Source organism: Dryobates pubescens, chromosome Z, assembly GCF_014839835.1.
Source record: "Dryobates pubescens isolate bDryPub1 chromosome Z, bDryPub1.pri, whole genome shotgun sequence".
Taxonomy (NCBI): Eukaryota; Metazoa; Chordata; class Aves; order Piciformes; family Picidae; genus Dryobates; species Dryobates pubescens.
In genome coordinates this window covers 114,158,684-114,183,732 of record NC_071657.1, presented here as the reverse complement: position 1 = coordinate 114,183,732, position 25,049 = coordinate 114,158,684, and the positions used below count along the sequence as shown (strand labels likewise).

Sequence of the window (25,049 nt, the reverse complement as noted above, 5' to 3'; positions counted from 1 at the left end):
TCCTTGTCTAAAAGCTAATAAAAAGATGAAGCTATCTGAACTAGGTCAGCTGGTATCTCTGCCGATTAGGATTTTATTACTGTTAGTGATGTGTCATAATGGAAAACAAACTGAATCTGTAGGACAGGTATCTGTGCAGGGTCCATCCTTTAGACATCTGCTTTGGAGGCACACAAGATAGGGATCTTGAAAATCTGGATCTTTAACGTCACCTTTCAGAATAAGACCATTTTTCCTTTGTTTTTTAAATAAAGATCCCTGTAGATGGTAGATGTGTTCTGGCCCATGAAGATATGCCCTTTATTAACTTGTTGGGGTGACTTTTTACTATTTATTTTTCCACTCCTTTTCAAGTATTAAAAAAAGAAAAAGATTAAGAGTTTAAATGCAACCCATTGTTTTCTGTTTTCAGAAATGACTGAAGACAGCAGCCCTGAGAGCCCATACATAATATGCTGATGGCATTCTGCGCCTCATCAGGACTGATAAGCCAAGAGAGTGTGATGCCTAGAAATCTCCTCTCAGATTCTCCTGAAATGGCATCTGAAATCTCTCCAAAGCACGCATGTGGGAGCATGGAAATGGGTGGTGGTGTGGAGAATCATGGCAGCCAAGCTAAGTGCAGAAATCTTGCCTTGGTAAGTGTTTTGTTTCACTTAAGCTTAAGGCTCATTAATTACATTTTTTGGTTTGGTTTGTTGGGTTGTTTTGTTTTGTTTTCCATTTCTAGCCCTAAATGGTTGCTTGTACTCTTGATTGTTAACAAATGATGACAAGGGATAATTACTATGATCAAATATTTGTGTGAGGGTATCTTGTATTTTCATTGCTCTCTGGAGCTGGCTCACTCTCCTAATGGTTGAGGAAGGGAACAAACTCTATCACCACCTTTTCCCACCACCCCTACCTCCAATCAGGATTTCTCCCTGGAGGTGTTCAAGGCCAGGTTGGGCAGTGCCTTGAACATCCTGGCCAAGGAGGTCTGTATATCTATGCAAAGAGTTATTTGGGTGGATTTAGACTGGCTATTAGGAAAAAGTTCTTTACAGTGAGGGTGGTGAGATGCTGGCAAATGTTGGCCAGGAAGGTCATGGATGCCCCCTCCCTGGAGGTATTCAAGGCCAGGTTGGACAGGGCTTTGAGCAAGCCGGTCTAGTGGAAGGTGTCCCTGCCCACGGCAGGGGGGTTGGAACTAGGTGATTGTCAAGGTCCCTTCCAACCCAAACCATTCTATGAATCTGTAAACTGAAAGGCCAGAAATAACTCCTTTGCTTTTATACATGAGCTTGATATTCTGGACTGATTATCTCAAAGCCTGGAGTGTGCTGCTCCATTCCTCCCAGAGAACAGCAGTAAGGAGCACACATGGCACTGGGCTGCTTGGTGCAACCACCTGTGTGTGGTGCACAGTTTGCTGCCCATCTCTGCCCTTGCTTTCTTAAGTAGCTTATAAAAGAACTTAAGGCTGGCATTGGTTGTGTACGCTGTTTCTTGCTTAAGCTCTTTGTTGACACTTCTGAGTGAAGGTCTCAGCTTATTCCACCTTCATATAATTAGGTGAGTAACAAATACGTCACCACAAACAAAGCTGTCTTCACATGAGTGAATGAGTGTGTGGCCATTTAAATAGTATGTGAGTAATTGAGGGAGTAGGATGCACTTCTGCATTTTTCTAATTAGTGGGATGATTCAGGCAATGAACTCAACAGTACTGCTTGTACTGTGACAGGCTGAGCCTAGAAAGCAGGTAGGGGGCCTCATATGTTTTTTTTATCATCACAACCATTTGAAAAGCATCCATTTTTAATCGAAGGGCAAGCACTCCAGTAAACATGCTTTCCCTAAATGGAAATCCAAATCTCTGTCTTACCTTAAGTGTGGAATTAGGCTTTTTGTGTCTTTCCCTCTGCCTTCCTTGCTGCCTTCCTTTTAGTGAAGTAGTTTCCCGTGAAAGAGTAAGTAGCAAAATTAAGTTGACAAGTTGATACCTCTGTTTATCTGTGTACTCCAAGAATGCTCAGTGTTATTGTGCTACTTGTGAGATTTTGGCAACTGGAGGTGCTTCTAAAGATGTTCCTTCTTTGTTTCCAGTGGAAATACAACTCTGTTAATATTATGCTGTATCCTTCAGCTTGTGTTACTACTTAAAACACAAAACAAGTATTACTAAACTTAGTCCTTCAAGTGTTTCTCATCTGCGCTAGTTACAGTAGCAGGCACAAGACTAGTAAAAAGCCCAAAACTCAGTATTGAAGGCTGTATATACATTTTTATGTTTGTATAGTGTCTTCCTGAGTCTGTCAGAAAGCAACATAGATTCCTTTAGCCTAACTAGATTTTACCGTGTGATAACCCAGATGATGATGAGTCAGCTAGGATTGGAATCCCTTCCTGCTATGTAATGAAGTAATTTATAGACGGAGCTAAAGCTGGCTCCAGGTTTTTGCAATTCCCATCAGACCTGTGCATCAGCAAAAGTTCCCAAAGCCTTTAGTCTGTCTTGTTTGGATTTGTGCATGAAGAAAGCGAAGCATTTGCTAAGAAGTTTCATTTTAGTGTCACTGCCTTCCATGACTGTTCTTCCAGCAGTATAGTAAGTGGCAGGTCCAGTAAGGCTGACAAATAGTATGCATGGAATAACAGAATGGGGGATGGAAACTCTTCAGCAAAGGCATAATTTCAGTTTATGAGTTTGAGAAGGTGTCTGCGTTGAACTGAACGGTAAGGAAATTCTACCAATTGTAATTGAATAAAGAGCCTTTAGTGCTGCTCAGATCTTTGCTTTTTGTGAACTGAAGTAAGAAGAGAATTGTTCCACTGGCCACTACCTTTTGTCTGTTCAGTACTGGAACAAGTTTTAGAAATCCTCAGGATAAAGAACAGTATTCTTCAATTTATTTTTTTCTTTTCCTTATATCTTTGTGTAATCATGTACTAAAAAGCATGATTTTCACAGTCCACTAAGCATAGTAGGGTGTTTGTAAGAGGAAAAGCTAGTTGCTGGAATATGCTTGTAGAGACCTTAACATTTGCTTCAGTGGTTTTTGTTATTAAAGTTGGGAAAATGCAGAAGCTTTGGCCTAATAAGGAGGAGGGGATAAACAGCTTTGTCTAGATAAGTAATTTTTCAGTACACCAATGCTGAGAAAGGAAGGGGCAGACTTTCAGGCACACTGAACCTTCATAGCCCTGAAACAGAAGCAGCTACAGACCCACCTGCCTCTTTATTTACCACTTTTCTGGGTCTGTTTACCTAGAGGCACAACAGGGAGGGTCAAGGTTGAGTTTAAATTTTATTTTTATTTGTTGAAGGCCCTTGCAAAGGAAAGAAGAGCATCAGTGCTCTTTTGTGACAGGCCCATACTGCTGCAAGTTTCTTCTTCCTTGATTACAAAAAAGAGGCTATTAAGCTTCTTGGTGTCAAACTACATCAGTCACTAAATACAACCTTTGTGTTGCATCTGTGAAATTCAAACAAACCCAGGGATGTGATAATAGAGGCAAACACTTGGACTGGCTGTAGCCTACGCTGACTGCTTGGAGCTGGTTTGGTTGACTGGTGGCTGTTCTTGCATACTGCGGGTCTGTGCTGGCATTACTTGCTGTGGAACTGGTTGTCCATTTAGGGGATGACTAGGAGGTGGATGTGCATTACAGTGTATCAAAAAGGTCTTAAAATTCTGTGTGTGCAGTTCTCACAAGTCAGCTCTTGTCAGTTCAGTTTAATTTTGCCAGATTTCTTTGCCACTTCTTACCTACATAATGATGCTTTTAGTTATCTTAGATAATTGCAGTCCTTAAAGCCAAATTACTATTTTTTTTTTTAAATGGCAAGCAAAGTGCTGATGTCCTGTCTGGATTGCAGTAGAATTTTCTGTATAAATGATAGATGGTCAGGTCTGAATTTGTGCTGCCAGATCTATCACAGCATCCAAAGACAAGTACAGGAGCATGTGATTAGATGGGAGGAGTGTTTGCCTCGATATTTTCATCTCACAACAACTTTTATAGCCATAAAAATTCTTCCATATGAGGCCATGAATATGCACATATTCCTGTGTCTCCTTAATGAAGGTGCTATTCATACATATGCTTGGCAAAAGCATGAGTCAAATATCCCTTCTTCAGACATGGAAACACTGTCCGAGGTGGGAGGGTAAACAGAACCACTCTGTTCTGCTGGGCATGTATGACTTCCCAAAACCCTTTCTTGAATGTCACTCTCTGATACATGGTGTGAGAATTAATCTCCAGTGAAATATGGTTGCAACAATTTAAAGACAATTTGGAGATAAAACCAAGTCTTAGTTTTTTTGAAGCCATTTGTCTTGTTCCATTGACTGAATAGGCATGGACCCGCTTCTTAAAGCCAATCCTGTTTTAGTGCTTCACTCTGGTAATTCCAGTGTGTATCTGTTCTCAGCCATGAGTAACTGCTTTAGTTTCTAGGTGTGAATAACATGCTAGGACAATGGTATCACCTGCCAAAAACCTACCAGAAGGTGCTGCCTGTACCTAGTGAGCTGTGCTACTTGGATCTGTGCTGGTAATAAGCTTTGTCAGTGCCTTGGGTCAGTCGATGTGACTTCACTACTGTACCTTCTGCATCTGAATATATTTTACCAAGCACTAGGTTTGAGGGACAGTGACTTCTTGTTACTGTCAAAGGATCATGCTGTGGGTTTTTATATTTATTTTATGTTATCCTTTGTTTCAGACCAGTCTTCAGTTAATGCTGCACTACTCTTTCTGGGGCAGTGGTGTCCTCTAGAATTTGTCCAAGTGGCTGTTTCTTTTGGTCACTAATTGAGTGGCTTAAATTAGCAGATGGTCACAATTCTGAAAAGATGGGTTGCTTATTCTGCTTATTTCTTGAAACAAGCTTCCTCTGTGGCTCTGACAAGACTTGTTCTCCATCACTGAAGATGGTTTGTCCCTGCCAACCACTGTGTGTAGTCCAGGTGATATTTTGAACATAGCTTATCTGGACAAGAAGAGCAAGTATCTTGTGAGTAGTCTGAGCTGCCTCAGTGTCTCATTCCCTGCATTCAGACATTTAACTCAGGTCTGACCTGGTTATTTTGTAGTTATGATGTTTCTTTGAGTCTGAATCAGTTGCTATGACCTTTATCCTTTTTTGCAACAGTACAGATAATTGAAGTACAAGAGACCTGGTTTCTAAGTGCACCCCATTGCTGTGTTTTTGACTCAGCCTCTCTGAAGAGGTCCTGGGATTCCAGTGTGGTTTCAGGAGTTACTGGGAAAGGACAGGATATGTCTGTTTGCCCACTGCAACTTTTGCTCACAATTTGAGTGCGTGAGGTCTTGCGATGCTGAGCTGTGCTTCAGGTACATTTAAGGGAAAGTCCTGAGAGACTCTTTTCATAATGTGTTTTTTCCCCTGGATACTGATAATCTTAAGGCTTAACTGGGTTAGAGTTTCTGTAACATGAAAGCAGATTTTCAGTTGTCTTGCCTTCATGCACATTGAGAGGGTTTGTTGTAATGATGTGGGTGGTCAACAATTATACACTAAAACACATTCAGGGCTGTCTGCCTACCATCCACTCATTCTCCCCTGCTTTTAAAACTTGCTGGGCTCCATCCTTCCAGCCTTCCTGTGCAACTAAATTGCACTTCTTGCTTTGTTCTGGACCATCTCCAGCTTGGCTGCGTCCTTTCCAAAATTCAGTGACTGAATCTGAACTCTGTGTTCCAAATGAGGATGTGCTGTTATTTCATCACCCTGGTTGATATATCCCAGAATGACATTTGCTTAAACACTTTTTCCTCTTTATGGCATTCAAACTGACCTGCAACTCCTCCTGTCTTGTATTGCCATTTTTTCATCACTCTATATTCATGTGTTCCTCAACTGAATTTCATTGTAGGGCCTACCAGCACACCTCTGTGACTCTGAAGGTCTCATTCTGTTCTACCCAGTTCTTGCAGCAACTTTTCCAGCATATGTGGATTAGCAAATACAAAGTTAATTGTCTGCTATTGTTGGTGAAGTATCAGAAGTTTAGAGGTGTAGGGATTACACCTGTTCACAACATGTCTTGTTTCACGATTTATGAAATTACAACTGAAGGCAGACTGCTGAGCTAAATGGACTTTTTGATCTGATCCTGTATGGTAGTTTCTGCTCTTAGCTGTAATTCACTTGCTCCCAACTTGGGTAACAAAGCAGTGTGATCCATTGTTTTCCTTTTATGTAAATATAATCTGAGGTCCTTGCCTTTTTCTTCCATGCTGAAGATTTTATATTTGTTCTGATACTATTCCTGCATGCAGGGCTTGCTTTCCCCCCACCCCCCTTTCTTTTTACAAGTAGAGCTGCCTGCCTTGTTGTTAACAGGCTATGGCCTAAGTGACTGTGTCCATTAAATCTTTGACATTGTCAAGTGATTGACAAGTCAGTTGAGTCTGGTGGTCTCCTGATACTTTGCTAATTGAAGCTTGGTTCTCTAGCAGTTTTCAGAAGAATGATTTGATTTTATTTATTAACCACTGCAGATGTCTGGGGATTTCCCCTGCTGTTCTGTTTCTGTCAAATCTTTGCTGGTCTTGGAATTGTAGGTCTGCATGTGATGGTAAGGATTTATTCAGGTGTACATGAAAAATTTTGGTCTTTTGATACCAAGTCACTATTTTGGACAGGTAGGAAAAAGATCTTTTCTGTGAAGCAGCCTCTGTTCTTCTGTCTCTTCTCATTTCTTTTTTTTCTCTTCAATGCCAAACACTGCCATAACAGTTTCTTTCCTGTTTGGCATAAGCAGGAGATGTTTGGCTGCACAGGAAACTAAAATATTAATGCCAGCTGAGCATACTCAGCTATTTCAGCTGTTTGCATCCCAAATTTCTGCAGTCCAAGCAGTTGTTTTAATCTACAACTAGGACAGTCTCAAATGTAGTCTGCCTTTTAACAGTAGCTTTAAAGTCAGCAGTATTAGGTGTATATGAGATCAGGTATATTTGTATGGCACGAGTAGGCAATTGATGGAAAGTATTGAGGGGAATAACCTGAGTAACTGAAAAGACTCTGCTTTGACTGCTAAAACCCCAAATTGTTCAGGGAAGCAGCAGGCCAGGATAACTAGCCTAGAAAGAATAGGAACTGTTCCAGTACTTGGAATATGTAGGATATAAACTAATCAGAAATTAGACTTGGTAACCTTAGTTAAAACTGATATCAGTTAATCACAACAAAATTCCTTCCATAGTTCTGAAAGCTCTACTATGAGTAATACAAATGAGCATTTTATAATACACCACTGTTCTCAGAGTGGTGGTAAAGCAAGTCACTGCTTGCTTTACATCTCAGCTCCTTTGATTTGACCAAGTTGAGTAGGTTTATTTTCACTGTGCTTGCCTAAAATGGGATTATTTCCTTGTCTCACAAACTGAAACATGCCTTGCCTTGAGGGAGTTTCTAGCCAGGCTGGATGCCTTGTATCTCAGTATGGTGACCTGCCATAATGCTGCGTAATCTCTAGTGCTGCTGTCCTTTTCCTTCTCCTTCCCCCAAGGAAACATGACATTGGTCATCTTGAAGAAAAACTGCATGAGGAAAGTGCTGAGATGAGGTTGGCCTTTCAAATTGAGGTATGCCATTTACTGCAAATGTATTTGCAAAGGAATGGTTAGTCGTTTCAGATTCTTCTAATGGGATACTGCTCATTTTGGCAAGTTCCATTAGGGATGGTAAGTTAGGCAGAGTTCTGCTGGACCCATCCTCCTCCAGACCTTACCTGGTATGGAAGAGCACTGTCTTGCAGCACGGAAATGGATGGAAGGGCTTCTGATAGTCTGCTTCAATTCACATGCTGTTTCACTGAGCTCTTGGTCAAATGAGTTAAGCTCATGTTGTTCTTTTAAATGACCAAAATGCAGTGCAGTCATTTCTGTACTGCACTGCAGTCTGGATCTGCTGCCACTATGAGCTTTTTACACATTCCTTTTTCTATTTTTTTTTCTTTTCCCTTTGCCTGCGGAAGTCTGGCTCTTGCAATGAGCTCACCCACAACAAAAGCTTCTTGGAGTCCTGTTCAGCTCAGCTAGAGCCTATTTAACAACAGCTCCTTTCCTGTCATTCTCTCGCCTACTAGACATAGCAGCCACATGAGTATTTGGGTGGGGAAGGAAGGAGATTGCAACATCCATTAAGAAGAAAAAAAAAAAAAGGCTTGTCTGTCTCTCACTTTTCAAGTGCAGCTGTGAAACTTTCCTTGGCCTTTGAAAACTGAGTTCTGCCATGTGGTGGGTGTGAGGTGCCGAATACGTCAGCTTTAGAAATTAGTCCTTTAAATAGGCAATTGCAAATGGCATCCAAATTCAAGATTGTGTGGCAGTTTAGCTGCAAACTGGAATGTGCTATTTATTCAGCAGGACATTGTGGAGGGTAAGAGCACCTTACAGGTACTCCCACCTGCGCGTACCTTCCAGATATCAAGCTGTGTTGATGACAATAAATCTGACTCTCTAGAAATGTAGTTCTAGTATGAGCTTCTTATTGAAACCAACTTTGTTCCCCTGCAAGATTTCAGTCTTCTAACAGCAGACTCTGCCTGCTGTGAGTGAAGACTGCTGTGTTTACATGAATGCAGCCACAGATAGGCAAATCCATCCTAAAGTGTCAAAGAGGCAGTGTGACTGTTTTCTGAATTTCATTCATTTATTTACAGGGAAAATGTTCTACAGACCACTCAGGAGAAGGCAGCTAAGAGCCCTAAAGCATTTGTCTCATCCATAGAGTTTTGAGTGCTTAGAGTAGGTGCCACTTGGTACAATGCAGCACTTCATGGTTCTTTGTGGGTATTACTTTTCTACAGAAGTACATTGTTCTTATTTTTAATGCTGGGGGCAGGGATAAAAGTGTTTGTGCAAGGAGCTGAGGTAACAGGTAGAGCTGCACTCAGTTTTTCCTATTGTAATCGAATGTAAGATGGTCTGAACAGGCATGGTAAGTTTGAAGCAAGTCGTGCTGCCCTAGCAAGAACATGTCTGCCACTACATTTGCACTGTATACCTTTATTTACCTAAACTCCCCCAATCCGCCACTGAGAAGTAGCCTTGTTACCTTACCTGTATGTATAATCTGATGTCCTTGAAGTGAAAAGTAGAGATGAGCAAGGAAGCTGTCTTGTGTTGCTTTGCTGGTGTCATTTGAAATGAGTGATGGTAAAGATTCCAGTATATACCTGGTGGGATAGCAATTCAATCCAGAAAAGGGAAAACCTCACTTACTCTGCAACAACACTTAGTAGCATTCCAGAATTCACATGGCTCTCCTGGGAAATGTCTTTCCTGTATCCATTGTCTTAATATAGTGCCTTACTTAATCATTCTTTATCAACTCCAAGGTTCTGGAAAAGTGTTTTCCAGGGTGTAGGGAAAAGTCTGCATGTTGCTGTCTAGCTTCTCATAGAAGTACTGTGTTAATCAAGCTAATCAAGAGCAGTGGCTCAGAGAAAATCAAGACTGGATAATTCAAGTGATAAATAATCACTTCTGTGGTCTACAGGATTGCTTCCTGCTCAAGAGAATAACCCAAGGCACTTTACTGCTAGGCAGCACATATTTGTCTTTGTTCTAATTTTTTCCTTTCTGTAACTCAAAGGTAAAAATCTTTAGAAACCCTCTCCCTCATTATTACTACTTCATGATCTTCCAAATAACTCTGGAAAACTCATGTGCAGGGGTATAGAATACATAGAATACACCAGGTTGGAAGAGACCTTCAAGATCATCGCGTCCAACCCATCAACCAATCCAACACCACCTAAACAACTAACCCATGGCACCGAGCACCCCATCAAGTCTCCTCCTGAACATTTTCAATGATGGCGACTCCACCACCTCCCCAGGCAGCCCATTCCAATGGGCAATCACTCTCTCTGTATAGAACTTCTTCCTAACATCCAACCTAAACCTCCCCTGGTGCAGCCTGAGACTGTGTCCTCTTGTTCTGGTACTGGCTGCCTGGGAGAAGAGACCAACATCCATCTGTCTACAACCTCCCTTCAGGTAGTTGTAGAGAGCAATAAGGTCACCCCTGAGTCTCCTCCAGGCTAAGCAACCCCAGCTCCCTCAGCCTCTCCTCATAGGGCTTGTGCTCCAAGCCCCTCCCCAGCTTTGTTGCCCTTCTCTGGACTCGTTCCAGCAAGTCAACATCCTTCCTAAACTGAGGGGCCCAGAACTGGACACAGTACTCGAGGTATGGCCTAACCAGTGCAGTGTACAGGGGCACAATGACCTCCCTGCTCCTGCTGGCCACACTGTTCCTGATGCAGGCCAGGATGCCATTGGCCCTCTTGGCTGCCTGGGTAGAGTCATTACAGTTTTGCTTCTAGAAGCCAAGTCCCCCTCTGGTCTACAGTGAAAAGGGAATCAACCAATTTGCTGGGCTGCATTAGGTGCAGCCTTTCTTTGCCATGCTGCTCACAAAGCCTTGTCCCTTCAACCTGACACAGTTTGCTTCAGTTTGGAGCCTGAAAAAGTTATCTTAACATCTGTGAAGGCATGGGTAGGGGGTCGGTGGGTTTTTTGTTTGGGTTTTTTTGATGAAGTCTGCTTTTATAATCTTCAACAATTTGTTCTGCCCAACTGAAAGGGAAAATTGCTGAAGTTGGGTACTTTGAAGGATGAAATACCAGTTGCTAAGTCAAAATTAATGCCCTGTAATGGTAAAGAGGAGATGCTTCATGCTTCTGACATGATATTGCCTGTTTCATCCTGCCTCTTTCTGCCTTTGAAAAGGGGTGTTGTGTCTGCTATCAGTGGCTTTACCTGTACTCATCTGTAGGGTGTTAATCTTCCTCGCTTTTTTTTCCCATAGGATGATGAGAGTCTGAAATACTTAACTCATGAAGAGCAGGATGTTCTCATGTTCTTTGAGGAAACCATAGATGCCTTAGAAGATGACTTGGATGAGCCGATCCAACGTGACAGTGGTATTCACTGTCAGTCTCCAAGGTCAACAGAAGAAAATGTGTCGAGTCATTCAGAGACTGAAGATATCATTGACTTAGTACAGTCCACACCAGAGAGCAGTGACCATGAAGGCCCTCCTAGCAGAGACACAGAGCCAGGTAGTAGTATTTCCTCAAAGTGTGGTGTAGTTTTGGTTTATTGCTGCCTTTTTCTTCCCCTTGACCCATCCCTGGCACATACCACTTCTTATTAGAAACAGCTAAAGAAATTCTGTACCTTACTAACTACCTCCAGATGACTCTGTTGCGTATCAGGAGCTCCAAGGACTGTGATTGTAATTTGACTTGAGATTTCTGAAATTCTTGCTGTTACTGTAATTTATTTTTTTCTCATGGAGGTCATGCCTATGATTAAGCTGTTGGGCTGCTGTCTTAGTCTCCTATGTGATGACTGACTTGTAACAGTTCTGCAGAATCATCACAGCAGGGCAGGCTAGTGTTCATCGATGTCTTTGTTGTGGGTCTCCCTAAGGCCTCTTAAAGTGTTTCTCTGAATTTTAAGACAGCAGATTGTGTCACTTTGTGGGACTAAAAGGCCAATGATCATGACAAGATAACGTGTGGCATGTTGCTCTCTTCACCCTGTAGAGTTTGTGCTCTCTGGTTTGGGAGAAGGATTTTATCAGCGAGTGCATACAGGGGGGTGTAATATGTACTCTCCTGCCTGTTAGAATGAAAAAAGAATTGCAAAACTTAAAGCAGCAGCAGCTGTTGACACACAGTGAAGCTGATGTGCAGATTGTGAATGAATGGCAGGAGGAGGGCTTCTAGTAAAGCACTGTCAATTTTGTAGAATCATATCATGGTCCAGGCTGGAAGGGACCTCTACAGGTCTAGTCCAACCTCCCCGCAGTCAGCAGGGACATCCTCAACTAGACCAGGCTGACCAGGGTCTCATCAAGCCTTACCCCTGAGTATCTCCAGGGAAGGGGCCTCAACCACCTCCCTGAGCAACTTGTTCCAGTGTTCCAACACCCTCATAGTAAAGAACTTCTTCCTGATATCCAGTCTACACCCGCCCCTCTCTAGTTTGAAGCCATTGTCCCTCATCCTGTCACTGCAGGCCTTAGTAAACAGCATCTCTCCATCCTTCCGGTATGCCCCCTTCAAGTACTGGAAGGCTGCTATTAGCTCTCCTCAGAGCCTTCTCTTCTCCAGGCTGTTTATCACAGCTCCCCAGCTCCCTCAGCCTGTCCTCATAGCAGAGGTAGTCCAACCCCCTGATTATTTTTGTGGCCTTCCTCTAGACCCTCTCCATCAGGTCCATGCCCTTCCTATGTTGAGGGCTCCAGATCTGGGCATAGTACTCCATGTGAAGTCTCACCGGAGCAAAGTGGTAGAACCACCTCTCTGGATCTACTGGCAACACATCTTTTGATGCAGCCCAGGATGTGATTTGCCTTCTGGGCTGCAAGTGCACACTGTCTGATCATGTCCAGCTTCTCAACCATCAGGAACCTCAAGTCCCTTACACAGGGCTGCTTTCTAACACCTCATCCCCAGTCTGTATTGATAGCAAGGATTATTGATAGTGAGAATAGTTTGGTAAGTTGAACTGTAGCATCATCTACAAGATGCTGTTGTGAGCAGTTCAGTTGTAGTTTGAGTTGAAAATTCATAGGAGGACAGTACTGATGCTTGCTAATCCTAGGTGAAAGGAAGCCTTGTATTCTGCTCTGTGTGAAGACTTAGTGATGTTATTGCTGCTTTGTCTTTTCAGTGTTGGATGCTGCCTGGAGAACTGAGAGCCCGAAGCCAGCTGTACCTGCTGACCTTCCCCCACATCCCCCTCTACCACCACCATCGATGTCTGAGACACTTCCTCCTCCACCCCCTCCTCCAGTGCAGCATCCGAAATTGCTTCGTTCTATCCCTACCCCACTTATCATGGCCCAGAAGATATCTGAGCAGCAGATGGAGAACAAGGTGCGCTTCCCCAGTGTCCTCAAGGAAGGGAATTTGGACAGGAAGAAAACGCCAATAGCCAACGGTGATTATTCGGCAGCTCCAAAGCACCCCCCTGCACCAGCACCCAAACTGCACCGGTTTCCCAGCAACATCAACATAACAAATGTCGGTGGCAAGGAGTTCAGCGAGACAATTTCAAAAGCAGCAGTTAACGTCCAGGAGCGGAGAGCTCAAGTGCTGGCCAACATCAATGGAGGAGCTTTTCTGGCAGCAGAACTGGAGGAGAAGCTGCAGAAAAATGATTTCTTGTCACGTAACAGAAGTTCTTCCTTAAGGGATCTGTCCTCTGAGCAAACACGGTATGAGGCCCTGACAAAACTTGGCCTAGTGAAAGGAAAGGCAGCTCAGGACCAAGTGGACCATGCCTCAAGCACTCAGCAGCTTGATGTGCAGCCTAAACAGGCAGACACTGTTCCCAATGGATATCAAAACATCCATGAGGTTTTAAAAAGTCAGCCCAGCCCTTTCCTTCCTATGGGCAAAACAGTAACAATCAAATCAGAGGTAGCTCTTGCTGCTAACAAGGTCAGGAGTGCACAGCAGAACACAGAAAAAAGTTCTAATGATTATAAGCAACCCAGTCTAAACCTGGATATGAGGAGAAGATCAGGTTCACTGCCTAGACCTTCTGGATTTCGATCCCAAGGGATAACAGTGAAGTTCTCTGGCCGTGGCTCAACAGAAGAAGCGAGGAAAGAGGCGCTTCGGAAGCTGGGACTACTGAAAGAGACAGCATAATTCAGGTGGGAATGTTGTGGCAGTGGGGGGAAAGCCATGGCATGGCTTCCTGTTTGAATAGGCCCAACAGGATTGGGATCAAATGGATTGGAAGAAGAAAGGGGGAAGTTCTCTGCTTCAGGAAAGTTAAGGAGGTACTAGACACTGTGGAATGACCACTTGTGTTTTTCCCAGGAGGACTTGTCACCACATACAGTCATGTACAGCAGTGGGCTTCAGCAACCCTTTCTACAGAGATACTCATCTGTTGCTCTTTGTGACTAAGAGGAATTTTATTTAAGTAATGCTGGACTACAGCAGACAGCATCATGTTAATGAAGTGTATAGTGCAGTATTGTTGTACATAACAAACCCAGTGGTGAACCTTCCTTTTGCTCTTTCTGAAGCCAAAATGGGAGCTCTGTTTGTCTTGCCCCAGATGATGTCAAAACTGAAATTTCTGACCAGAGTGGCACACTTTCCTGACTTTGTCTATATTAGCTGGCTTGCCTTTGTTCCCTAGCAGTGGTGGAGTCTTCTGCTTCCATGCTCTGTGCCCGCTTAAGACTGTACGGAGGGTGGTTTCTGTTTTGACCTTCTTAAGAGAGCAGCCCAAGCTTTGAGGGGATGTCTGCATCACTCTGCTGCTTCACTTAAGTGTTGCCTTTCTTCCTGGCCACCTGCTTCTTGGTCACGCTCTAGCTACCTGTGTGTCCAGAAAGGCACCAGATAAGCCTCAAGGACATGCACCACTGACAGCCAAAGAGCCTCCTGACAATCTGTGACCACAACTGTTCTGTACCAGTGAGGATCTCAGAGCAGAGAAGCCATAAGAACAAGTGAACTTTGTACCAAATTCAAGAACCTTATGTCAGAAGTCTTGTCTTTTGTCTTGGGGTTCTTGTGAAGAAACTGTTACTTTTTGAACAGTAGCTGTACTATGCTGAATAATTGCAAGTTCTTTCACTTCTGAAAACTGTCATTTGGTCTTCCTGTAGTTTGACAGGCCAAACAACCCTCTGTTCACAGCCTTAGTTGATTCTGCCCTGCCAATGCATAACAGAAATTACAGCCAAAATTATTGCAGGCTAAGTGGAGGTACAGGAGAGATTGGTATTTAAGAGCACATCACTCATGAGTGGTCCAAGCTGGAGTTATTTTGCCTTTGTTCAGTAGACATGTTTTTAAAGATGGCCCCCAAAAAAACATTTGTGTGTAACTTTGGGGCAGTTTGTTTGGTTTTTTTAACGTGACAAAGCTGCTTTTCCACATTACACCTACTTTCCTCATTTGTACACCTGAAAAATACCAAGAATAGCCATTTAAAAATCAAATGCCAAGCTCCTGACCCTCTGAATTTCTTATTCCTGCACGTGTAAGAGTTCTCAGTGTTCTATTTCCAAAGGCAAAAGCTCGCTTATCCTCTGCACTTTCTAAATCCTCAAGCAACTCCCTCTTTTATTTTTTCCCCAAGTAGCTGAGTAATAAACCTTGGAGAAGAGGAGGGGAGTGGCTATAATAGAAACTGACACACCCTTCAGCCAGGAGCTCTGACATAACTGTGATAAACAAGTTTGTAGTTCTTGATAGTGTTTCAAACTTGCTGAGCTGGTAAATGAAGCTGTTGTGAAGGAAAACTCTTTTGTGCCATTTTCAACCTGTCTCATAAGTTAAAGGTGTTTTGTTTTAAATTATCTGCTTGCAGCTTCAATTTTTAATTATGTTGTTATGGTATCTGGCTGGTTCTATTATGTAGTTATTCTTTTCAGCCTTTTCAGTGGGTAAGTGATCATGTTCCTCATTGTGACAGGCATACTATACATAAGCAATCAGTAATTAAAATATGTGGCCATTCCTCTGTCTGGCAAAGCAGTTGGGCATGCATAATCCAACGTGAGAAGTGCTGCTGAAACAAAAGAGGCTGCTTGTGTGCTGCAAGTAAAGCACAGACTTATTTTGCTGGCCTTTGAGTCTGCAGTCCTAAATCCAGGAGGACAAGCACATAAAATACATGCAAACACCTGCTTCACTGGCAGCCTGGAGTGGAGTCCTACATGTGTGTGATGCATCATAATTTATTAACATAACCTACTAAGTAATTTAAATGTTTCATGGCCGTTGTGCTTTTAAATCCTGTTTAAGCAAATTCTTCAGTATAAATGTGAAGCACATACAAAGCCATCTTCACATCTCATCATTTCTTGCCAGCTTTTCTCTGAGCTGTTTACAGCTGAGTGTCCATGCTAAGCAAATAGGGGGTGGTGGGAAGTAACCTTGACACTATTTCATTAAAATTCAGTCCTATTCAATAACTCTGTGACATAGCCCTATTTAAAAAAAAATTAAAATTAGATGTTTAATATCTAAAGTACAAAGTTGCAGTATGCTGAATTAGCTAGATCATGTTCTTCTAGCCTTTCTGCATGGCTGTGCCCTCAATCAGTGGGAAGTGAGAGTTAGATCTTCAGCAGGTAAACCTAAGTCCTCCCTTGGCAGAAATTGAACCAGGTATTCATTGTGGCCCTTCATTATAGCAAATAGCCTACTAGTCAATTCTTCTCTGTGCCTAAAACTGTAGTAAATAAAGCCATGTACTAAATGAAGTTAATTAAGAGTCTAGCTGCTAATAACCTGTATATAAGTTCAGCTGTATTTTTGTGTATCTTGTTTTGTGTGTATATGTTGCTGTGATTTTATTTTTTCTTTGTTAGAGGTAACTGTCTTGCACAAGTCTGAGAAATCATCTCTGAAACTGGGATAAAAAACAATAAAATGATGGCTGAGGGGAAGTGGAATTTTGTTGTCACTCTGTAGCATGCATTCTTCTTGAAGGAGGGAAGTGACTGTTTTAATGACTAATATAAATTCAATAACTGCTTGCAGTTGTGGATGGGTGCAGGAAGCAGAGCTCAATCCTGTCACACCATGAGGAGAGGAGCAAGAAAGAGGTGGGGGAAGGATTTTGTCTTCTGACAACAGATTTGTATTCTCACTGCTGGGCTGCAGGAGCCGAGAGTCTTTGCAAGGAAGGAGGTTCATCCTGAACAGTGAAGTAGAGAAAAGCCTTCCCCCACCCCACCCCACCCCCCACCCCAATGGTTTGCAGTATTAGAATGGCTTTTCCAAGAGGAATCTTGTATGTGCAAAAGAACAGTAATTCATCTTCGTGTTTCCACAGCTGCCTTCTGTGGGTATTACCACAAGGGAGTGTGATCCTGCTGGGAGTGGAGGTCATTGTTGCACAGGACCAAGATCCCCTTTAGAGAATATCCTTACCTCTCCCTTCTGCATGTGTGTATGCGTGCTGCCTTTCATTTGGGTACTTAAGATGATTCCAACCAAGAATTAGTGCTGACTCTGCCACATGCTGCTGAGTACAGATGTAAAGATTCCCAGCAAACACAGAGCTGAGGTTGTTGAATCATCTTGTGCTGAGGCTTGTCCTACTTCAAATAGGGGATGGTTTAGAGCCAAAATTAACACACTTTGACTTAATAACAAGGATGCCAAAATCCTCAGAAGAGCAGATGCTCAGGACTGAGTGGCTGCTTTCTGTGGCTTCAACCCCATGTTCTTTACACAGGCTGCCCTGAAAGGTTCCATTACCCCCCCCCTCCCCCCCAAACTTGGGAAGAACCCCTGAAATAATTTTTGAGGATGGATTTCTCTTTTATAGGCAGGTGCTGTTGAGCATTTGTCCAAATACCTTGTGTCATGACAGAGAGTGGCAATTGCTCTAGAAAAAATAATGTTTGCGTGAGCTACTTTATCTCCCAGATAGGATGGTGATGGAAGCCAAAAAACAGCAGCAGGTCTAGCAGCCTCTCCTCAAGCTCTCCAGGGCTGCCTCAGGGCTTGGGTACATGTCTCAGCCAGGACAGAGCAGGTGCCCTCCTCTGTGTCCAGCTCCAGCCTGGAACCAGTGTGAGAGAATCAAACTTTGGCTCAGTCTACAATGAAACTTCAACTAAATTACAGTGCCTCACCTTTGCTGTCGGGTAAACCCTCACACAGCTGCCCACTTACTGTAAGCCTTTCAAGTGGCTGCAGCTTTTGATGTTTTGACTGCTCCTGTGCTTGTTTTGTATGTACACAGAAATAAACTTGGCTTCTCCCTCAACAACAAACAGCTTCAGAAAGGGTTATCCATGAAGTGATCAGGGAAGGCACAAGGCAAAAGGGAGACGATAGCTTTAGCCCAGCGACTGGGGCTGGTTTTCTGTGCTGCTGGGGACACAAACTGCAGCTGGGGCTGCAATTTACAGCACTCCTGAATGAGCTCCAACTGCTTTGTAACTGAACCCACCAAGGTGAGAAGCTCGGAACACATTCTTTAGCTGGCTGGTTGGGCATCACTACTCCTGGCAGAGCCAGACAGAGCAGTGTGAGCTGCAGTCAGGGCATGGGATTGCTCAGGTGGCTCTGGAGGCAGCTACAGGGCCAAGCCCTGACAGTTTGGTTTTCAGATGTATTCCATACTCCTACAGCATCCACAACTCCAACTAACTTGTTCTTGATGACTTTGGCTCTAAGCAAGTTGTTTGATGTCTTTAATAGGTCAGCACTGAAAGATGGGAGGTGAATGTGAAATGAGTGGAGAAACTTCAAAGTGTTTACTTTATTTAAACACATTTATCTCTAAATGGTACCTTCTATGTTGCTGTAAGAATCTGACAGCAAGTTGCCTTGGCTTCACCTGCCAGTCTGCTTTTAATGTTTTGTCAGGTTATGGGCTTACATCCATGCTAGAATAGCACTGGCTGCAGCTATGTTGGCAGTAGTCAGGCAGAGGGTGCTTTAAGTTAAGTTCCATCTAAACATGAGAAGAAACTTTTTTTAAGGGTGTCAGGGTGCTGGGACAGGCTGCCCAGAGAGGTGGTGCAGTCTCCTTTGGAGACATTCAAAACCCACCTGGATGTGTTCCTGTGTGGCCTTCTCTAGGTGAACCTGCCTTGGCAGAGGGGTTGGACTCTATCTCCAGAGATGCCTTCCAACCCCTACCATTCTGTATCCCAGGGCCTGTGTTCAGAGGTTGCATGACTGCAGAATAGATGAGCATAAGCTCTTGTACTGGCACTAGCAGTTGAGTTTAGCAAGATAATTTAAAACCAGATCTGTATGTAGATGTGGATGCTCACTTAAATATGAATCTTACCAACTTCCTGCCATCTAAGTCATTATTTCTTGCACAGAGTCTTCCACCTGCACAGGGTCTTGCTTTCAGGTAATTTCTGGATCATGCAGAGGCAAAGGCAGAGGCGTCGTCTTCACCACAATGTTGAGTCTCAAACTATAAACACCTTTTCTCCTAAGGTAAGTAGGGTCCTTAAAGTGGATGGAGCTAAACCCTTCCAAGGGAACACATCCTTCTCTTGCGTGTTCTGCTGTTGTTTGGTCCTTTCTCTTTTTGTCTCCTCAGAACAGGGCCTTCTCTTCCCATGTGAGGTGACTCCTCCCAGATTAGGAAATGCCTTCTTTGGAAGGTAATCGGTGCGTCCCTGACTACTTCAGTGAGTAGTCAGATGTATCCTTACCTCAAGGGACCTTCAGGGAAAGATTAGTTTTTCAGTAGGGCTGGCAATGACATTTTAGCCTTTGGATTTTCCTGCTGGGTCATAATTACCTGCTGCTGCTTGCAACCAGCAGAGCCTTCAGTAACTTTAAGATTAAACTGAACAGGTGTGAGAAGAGTAGAGAAAGCAGATGGCAAGCTTGAAGCTGAACTCAGATTCAATTTCTCTTTTGTTCACCAGCCTTCACACCTGCTCTTGAGTTTTAATTAATGTTTTATGGAGCCTCAGGAATCACAAACTAATTCTAAGCTGTTCCCCAAAGCTGCTGAGGCCCTGGTAACCCAGGTGTCTGTACCACAAAGAAACACGGCTCTTACACTGTCCTCACCTGAGGAGCAAACAATGACTTAAGTATTTTTTGTGGACTTTTCCCCCACTGTTTTATGAAGTATTTCCATGGGGAAGGGAACTACACCCTGCTAAACACTAGTGTGGATGTTGATCGTTGAATTTAAAAGAAAATAAATACAGAAGCTCCTTTGCTTCACTCTTGAATGAGGGGGCAGCTCCACTCTATGCAGCCAACCAAGGACTCCATTGAGCTGCTGCCTGAGGTCTATCATAGCTGTTTACTTTAGTCCCTTCACTTGTAATTGCTGCAGTGAAAACAGTCTCCTCGGGCATCCCAGAGCAGTGTCACCTCAGCCCCTCTGTTCACAACTTGGCCTTCCCATCAGCTCAGCCCTTGCTGCAAGGTGCAGCAGCCAAAGCCAAAGCAGCAAAACACTGCACAGGGCAGAAGACACCAATTACCTTGCTGTAGCTATGGCAAAAATTTACAGTAATTCTCCTTTGGTAGCCAACAGCCCTACACAGAGCTAGGAGTAAGTGGGAGCAGGTCCACTCAGGAAGTGTGGCTACCCTGAGCCTTTCATCATGTAGGAAATCGCAGTCACCTTCCACCATCAGGCACTGGGCACTGCTGTACAGTGGAGCCAGGACATCCTTCCTCTGCATTTCCCCATTGGCAGACACAAGTTTGCAGCAGAATTACTGGAAAAGCATCAGACAAAAAAACTAACCAGACAGGGCTGGCAACAGTCTAGAGATGTTTCACCCAATGATGAGCCAGAGCCCGGGGCGGGGGGGGGAAAGACTGCCTGAGGGGTTTGCTGCCGAACAGCACACCTGTAGCTGTGAGCAGATGCACAAAACTACGTCCAGGCTCTCCCAGTAAGCATACATCCACCTCCCACTGTCCTCATACTCCCTGACAAAGCCCCACATGGATCTTAGGGCAGGTCTTATCTCCCTAAGTCATGGGTCATTCAGCCCAGGAGTGAATCAGAAGCCTTAGGGAGATCAATGTAGCTAGGTGTCAGGGTACAAGCACCCTTCCTGAACTTGGAGAGCCAACACTGAGCTGCACAGGGCCTCAGAGATTCCAGCTCTTGCTGGGCACAGCACACACTTGCCCTTCCCAGCAGCTCTTGCAGCGTTCTGCTCTTAGCACTGACAGTGGCTTCTTGTGCAAGTCACTTCCCTCTTTGGTTCAGCCTGAGAGGTCTCTGTTACAACAGGATCACTCATTTCCTCAGGCTTGAGGAGGTCAGCTTCACCGTCAAATGTCCACGATTTGTTTTTTTCCCCATCACTTGAACGGAAGCTCTCAGCTCTTTGGACTTTTGTTGTTATAAGCATCAGAAAATTGTGTAATTTTTTTATCTGTTCTCTGTTGGTTATCCAACCCATGAGGAAAGGCAGGAGCTGCATTTTCCCAGCTGGGAAACGAGGACAAGTGATGTTAAGCCAAGAAAAAACACTAACTAAACACAACAGCAGCGGTGAGCTTGACCTTCCAGTTCCCAGGCTTATGCACTAATCCTGAATCACCCTTCCTCTCCTACCACCACACCTATCACTTCAGGAGCATTTACTTGCCAGCCCAGGAGAAAAACCAGCAAGCCTGGAAGCTTAGCCCCACGTGTGCAATGACTTGTTCGTACTTTGATTACCAATGATAAACCAGCCACTGTACCCATGCTCTGAGGGTGGAATGACACGAGAAGAAGAATTTGAATAAGCTGTCACAGCAGGAGGGAGATTCTCTCTTCATATCTAAACATCTATTAGGAAACAGCTGTCAGCACATTTCTATTTCCAATGTATAAGCCAGCACAGGGGTAGTACAGTAACAGGGTCTTCAGGCTTCATGACACAAACTTCATTACCATAGAACATTTCCTTCCTCCTAAATGGATTTAGTTTGCCTGATTAAGCTTTATTTATGCCAGGAGTTTTCTGGTGTGCTCAAGCCCAGGAAATGGGCATTGAGTGCCCAGCACAGCAGTTGCTGATACATCCTTTAATAAATCCCTGGGCTCTGCACTAGCCCTGCCAAGAGCAGACTTTGCAGTGTGTCACCCTGCAGGCAACAGCAATGCTACCCCTGACACCAAAAGCTGGTTTGGGTTTATGTTAGGCAAGATAGGCAGCTAGTAACAAACCCCCTGGCTTCCTAGGGTGTGGGGATTTGGGACCAACCTGAATAGCAAACCACAGACAATTACACCTCTTGGGCCTTCAAGTAAAAAAGGGAGAGTTCATCTACTCCTGCTATTTTGTCCATCTTTCCATTGGAAAAGGAGGGACAAGGAACCAGTGTCTGCCTTAAACAGATCAGCTGAATTCCCAGGGAGAAGCAGACTGATCCTCCCCAATCAGGCTGACCTCTGAGTCTCTCTCCCAGGAGAGGGCTCTCTACCATGAGCCCAAGGAGGAAGCTGGAGCCCCCTCATCATATGAGAAGCTTCTCAGAGTGGAGATCAGAAAAGCCAACACCACCTCTGAGACACCTTCCATTACTTGGTTACCTGGGCTTCGTTTTCATCACTTCAGGGATGCAACTTCCAGCAACTCAACAGCAATTTAATAACCCCTTACTGGATGAATACAGTAGAGACACCGAACCTCACTTCAGGTGCTGATGCACTAAAGTCTTCCTTCCCAAGAGAGAACATCTGATATGTATCTGTTCATAGTCAGATAAAGGAGAGAGAGGTGTGTGCATACATATAACATTGAAAATCGGACACTAGCACAGGCAGGACAGCCAGACCAGGTGGACAGTGACAGAGCAGCTCTGGAGCCAGGAACAGAGCAGACATGGGCTTCACCTGACAGCTGGCAAGAACTTCCAGCAATACATTCCTCGAAGAGATGCAAGCATGGGCAAGGGGTGGTCCTGGTGCCAGGCACATGCAGTGCATGGGGTGTCCTGGCCCCAGCAGTGTGGAAGGGTTTCTGAAATCAGGTCCCTTAGAGCATCTGCTGGCTCAGGAAAGGCGGTTGCAGTTGGCTGGTAAGTCACTGCTTTTTCATGGCATGATTGTCTTTGACCATGAGCTGGTCAAGAAATAAGCCAGGGGCTCAAAATGGGGATATTCGATTTTGTTTTATCAAATTAGCCAGAGCAGAGACTTTTAAGGGATTGATTACTGGCTATAAGCCCTAGGAGGTAAGACCAGCAAGTGCAAAACTGCAGTCCTGAGCAGGTTCCTTGGGTATCTCCAACTGCTGTACTTGCAAAGGCTTTTCTCTGTGTGCTGGGGAGGCAGAAGTCACACCAGTGACTAAAGGTTTACAAAATTACATCTCTGGTCAACACTGTTTCAGCTTTTATTCTCCTGCAGCAAGCTGACTGCAGTCACAGCAACTCTGTTTGCTCACACAGAGATGTTTCATGCCCCAAAATAGCCTGTTTGAGCCTCTGCTACCACTGGAGAAGGACACAGGTCTACCCCAAGCCCTGCACAGTGTCTTCCAGTCCCACACAGACACCTTGGGTCAATAGCCAAATAGCCTTAGGCACAGAATCACAGAACATTTGGGGTTGGAAGGGACCTCCAGAGATCATCAGGTCTAAGCCCCTGCCAAAGCACTATCACCTAGGGCAGGCCACACAGGAACACATCCAGGTTAGCTTTGAAAGCCTCCACAGAAAAAGACTCAGGCATCTACAAGATGCAGTTCCAGAAGAAAGCACCTGAATTTTGGTGGCATGGGACCCCCAGTGGAGTACTGGGGCTTGTGGGACAGCAGTGATATTGTCTTGATTTACCTACATAATCACAGAATGCACTGGGCTGGAGGGGACCTCTGGAGGTAAGCAGGGAGAGCCCCAACTACATTGGGTTGCTCAAAGCCCCATGACGCCTTACCTTTTGAAAGACTCCAGAGACAGGGTCTCCACCACCCACCTCTGCACCACCTCATTGGAAGGACAACAAATAGTCGTTAAACTGTTACAAAACTACAGCCTCCATAAGCTAAAGAATAATGCCAGCAACTATGATGCAGATAAAATGTTGGTCCAGTGACAGTACCTTTAGTGAGCATCACCAGCAGCCAAAGATCACTTCCCAGGTCCCACTTGTGAGAGGTACAGATGTGAAACATGTTAATGAGCATGCAACAGGGCTGTCTTCACCAAGATAACCTTGAGGTGCTACCAAAAAGTTGGGGAAAAAAAGAGGAAAAAAGACAAGAAGGGGGAAACAGGACAAAGTTTTCAAGCTCTTGGGCTGCCAACTATGACTTGTTTCCAGCCAAAAAGGTCACGACAGAAACTTTTTTTCCTGCAGGTAAATGTCAAAGAACAAAATGTCAACAGAATCTAAATTTCTACCTCCTTTTTAAGTGTGTCAGACATGGTTTTTATTTGCCCAGTGGCCTGGATCCAGGTAATGGTGGGAGGAAAGGAAGGAAGCAGGAGTCTTTTTGTTGTTCTATCAAGGATCAGAAACACCAAGTTTTTTTAATGCCACAATCCTACCCTGACAATAATAACTTAAAAGCAAAGTTTATAATTCAAACAATAGAAGTAAATATTTGGACACTTACTCACTTGTTTGACTCTTGCCCAGATAGTTTCCTACTCCCAGCATGCTGGGATCTCCTTAGGAGTGGTTGGAAAAACCTATTTATAGCTGAGTTCTGAGGAGTGGCAGCAAAGTGTCCTTTCAGATGAGCATCTTCAGCAGGGCAGAATGGCTTCTGACTGACAAAAAAACACCCTTGGTGTGGAAAGAATTAGTGCTGAAGCTCAAAGGAAAAGGAAAAACAAAAGTACTACATTTATCGTGGAGCAAGAGCAGGCTCATACAATCATCATTGCTCATGTTTTTAATTTGAAAATACTTCACTTCCCTAGGGCCAAGGGTTAGGGCTGTGCTGGCCACTATATGACTGAGAGACACTCTCTCTTAATCCCTCTCCCTTCCCAGAGGGAAGAGAAAAGGAATAAGGGAGAGAGACTTTGGGGTTGGAAAAGAAAAATAGAACAGCTTTAATGAAAATAACAAGATGAAATAGATACAAACCCAGTACCAAACCCAACCCCTGATGACAATTAGGCATTGCCACCACTGATAATGTGGCAGAAATCCCAGAATGGGCTCAGCATCAGACAGGAACCAGATTCAGGAGCTGGATTCTGGAACTGGATTCAGGAACTCACAGACTGGGACCAGGGGCAGCACAGAGAGAGTCCTGCATGGATGCCAGCTGTTGAAAGAAGAGAGCTTGAGCCTTGTGATCTCTCAGCTGTATACTGAATAGGGCATGGACAGAATGGCTCATTGGTCAGTTTAGGGTCACCTGAACCGTCCACTCCTCCCTTGCAGGTGCACCGCCAACACAGAACCATAGAATTGGTTTGGCTCCCTCAGACACTCCTCACAGGTGTTATGCACCAGGCCCTTCACAAGCCTTGCTGCCCTTTTCTGGACGTGCTCCCGACCCCTATCATTCCATGACTCAGATGAGACGTGCATGGACTGTTACTCACCTGCCCTTG

The 25,049-nt window shown here is 44.2% G+C and overlaps 1 protein-coding gene across 2 annotated transcripts; it reads left to right on the top strand.

Annotated features, from left to right (window-relative positions):
- The first annotated feature begins 417 nt into the window (after positions 1-417).
- Positions 418-16,460, top strand: PROSER2 (proline and serine rich 2). 2 transcript variants are annotated; one of them, XM_009900259.2, is made up of 3 exons: positions 418-638; positions 10,841-11,093; positions 12,715-16,460. In XM_009900259.2, the coding sequence occupies exons 1-3, from the start codon at positions 453-455 to the stop codon at positions 13,698-13,700; spliced, it is 1,425 nt and encodes a 474-aa protein (XP_009898561.1). In that variant the 5' UTR covers positions 418-452; the 3' UTR covers positions 13,701-16,460. The 2 variants fall into 2 exon arrangements, with proteins under 2 accessions (XP_009898561.1, XP_054034516.1); XM_054178541.1 differs by having other exon boundaries at positions 10,841-11,096.
- Positions 16,461-25,049: the final 8,589 nt, after the last annotated feature.

Bases quoted from the DNA above. Each gene is read 5' to 3' on its own strand.
- PROSER2 (XM_054178541.1), top strand. From the start codon at position 453: ATGCTGATGGCATTCTGCGCCTCATCAGGACTGATAAGCCAAGAGAGT. The intron at 639-10,840 runs GTAAGTGTTTTG...TTTTTCCCATAG, and splicing joins AGTGCAGAAATCTTGCCTTG to GATGATGAGAGTCTGAAATA. The intron at 11,097-12,714 runs GTAGTATTTCCT...TTGTCTTTTCAG, and splicing joins CAGAGACACAGAGCCAGGTA to TGTTGGATGCTGCCTGGAGA.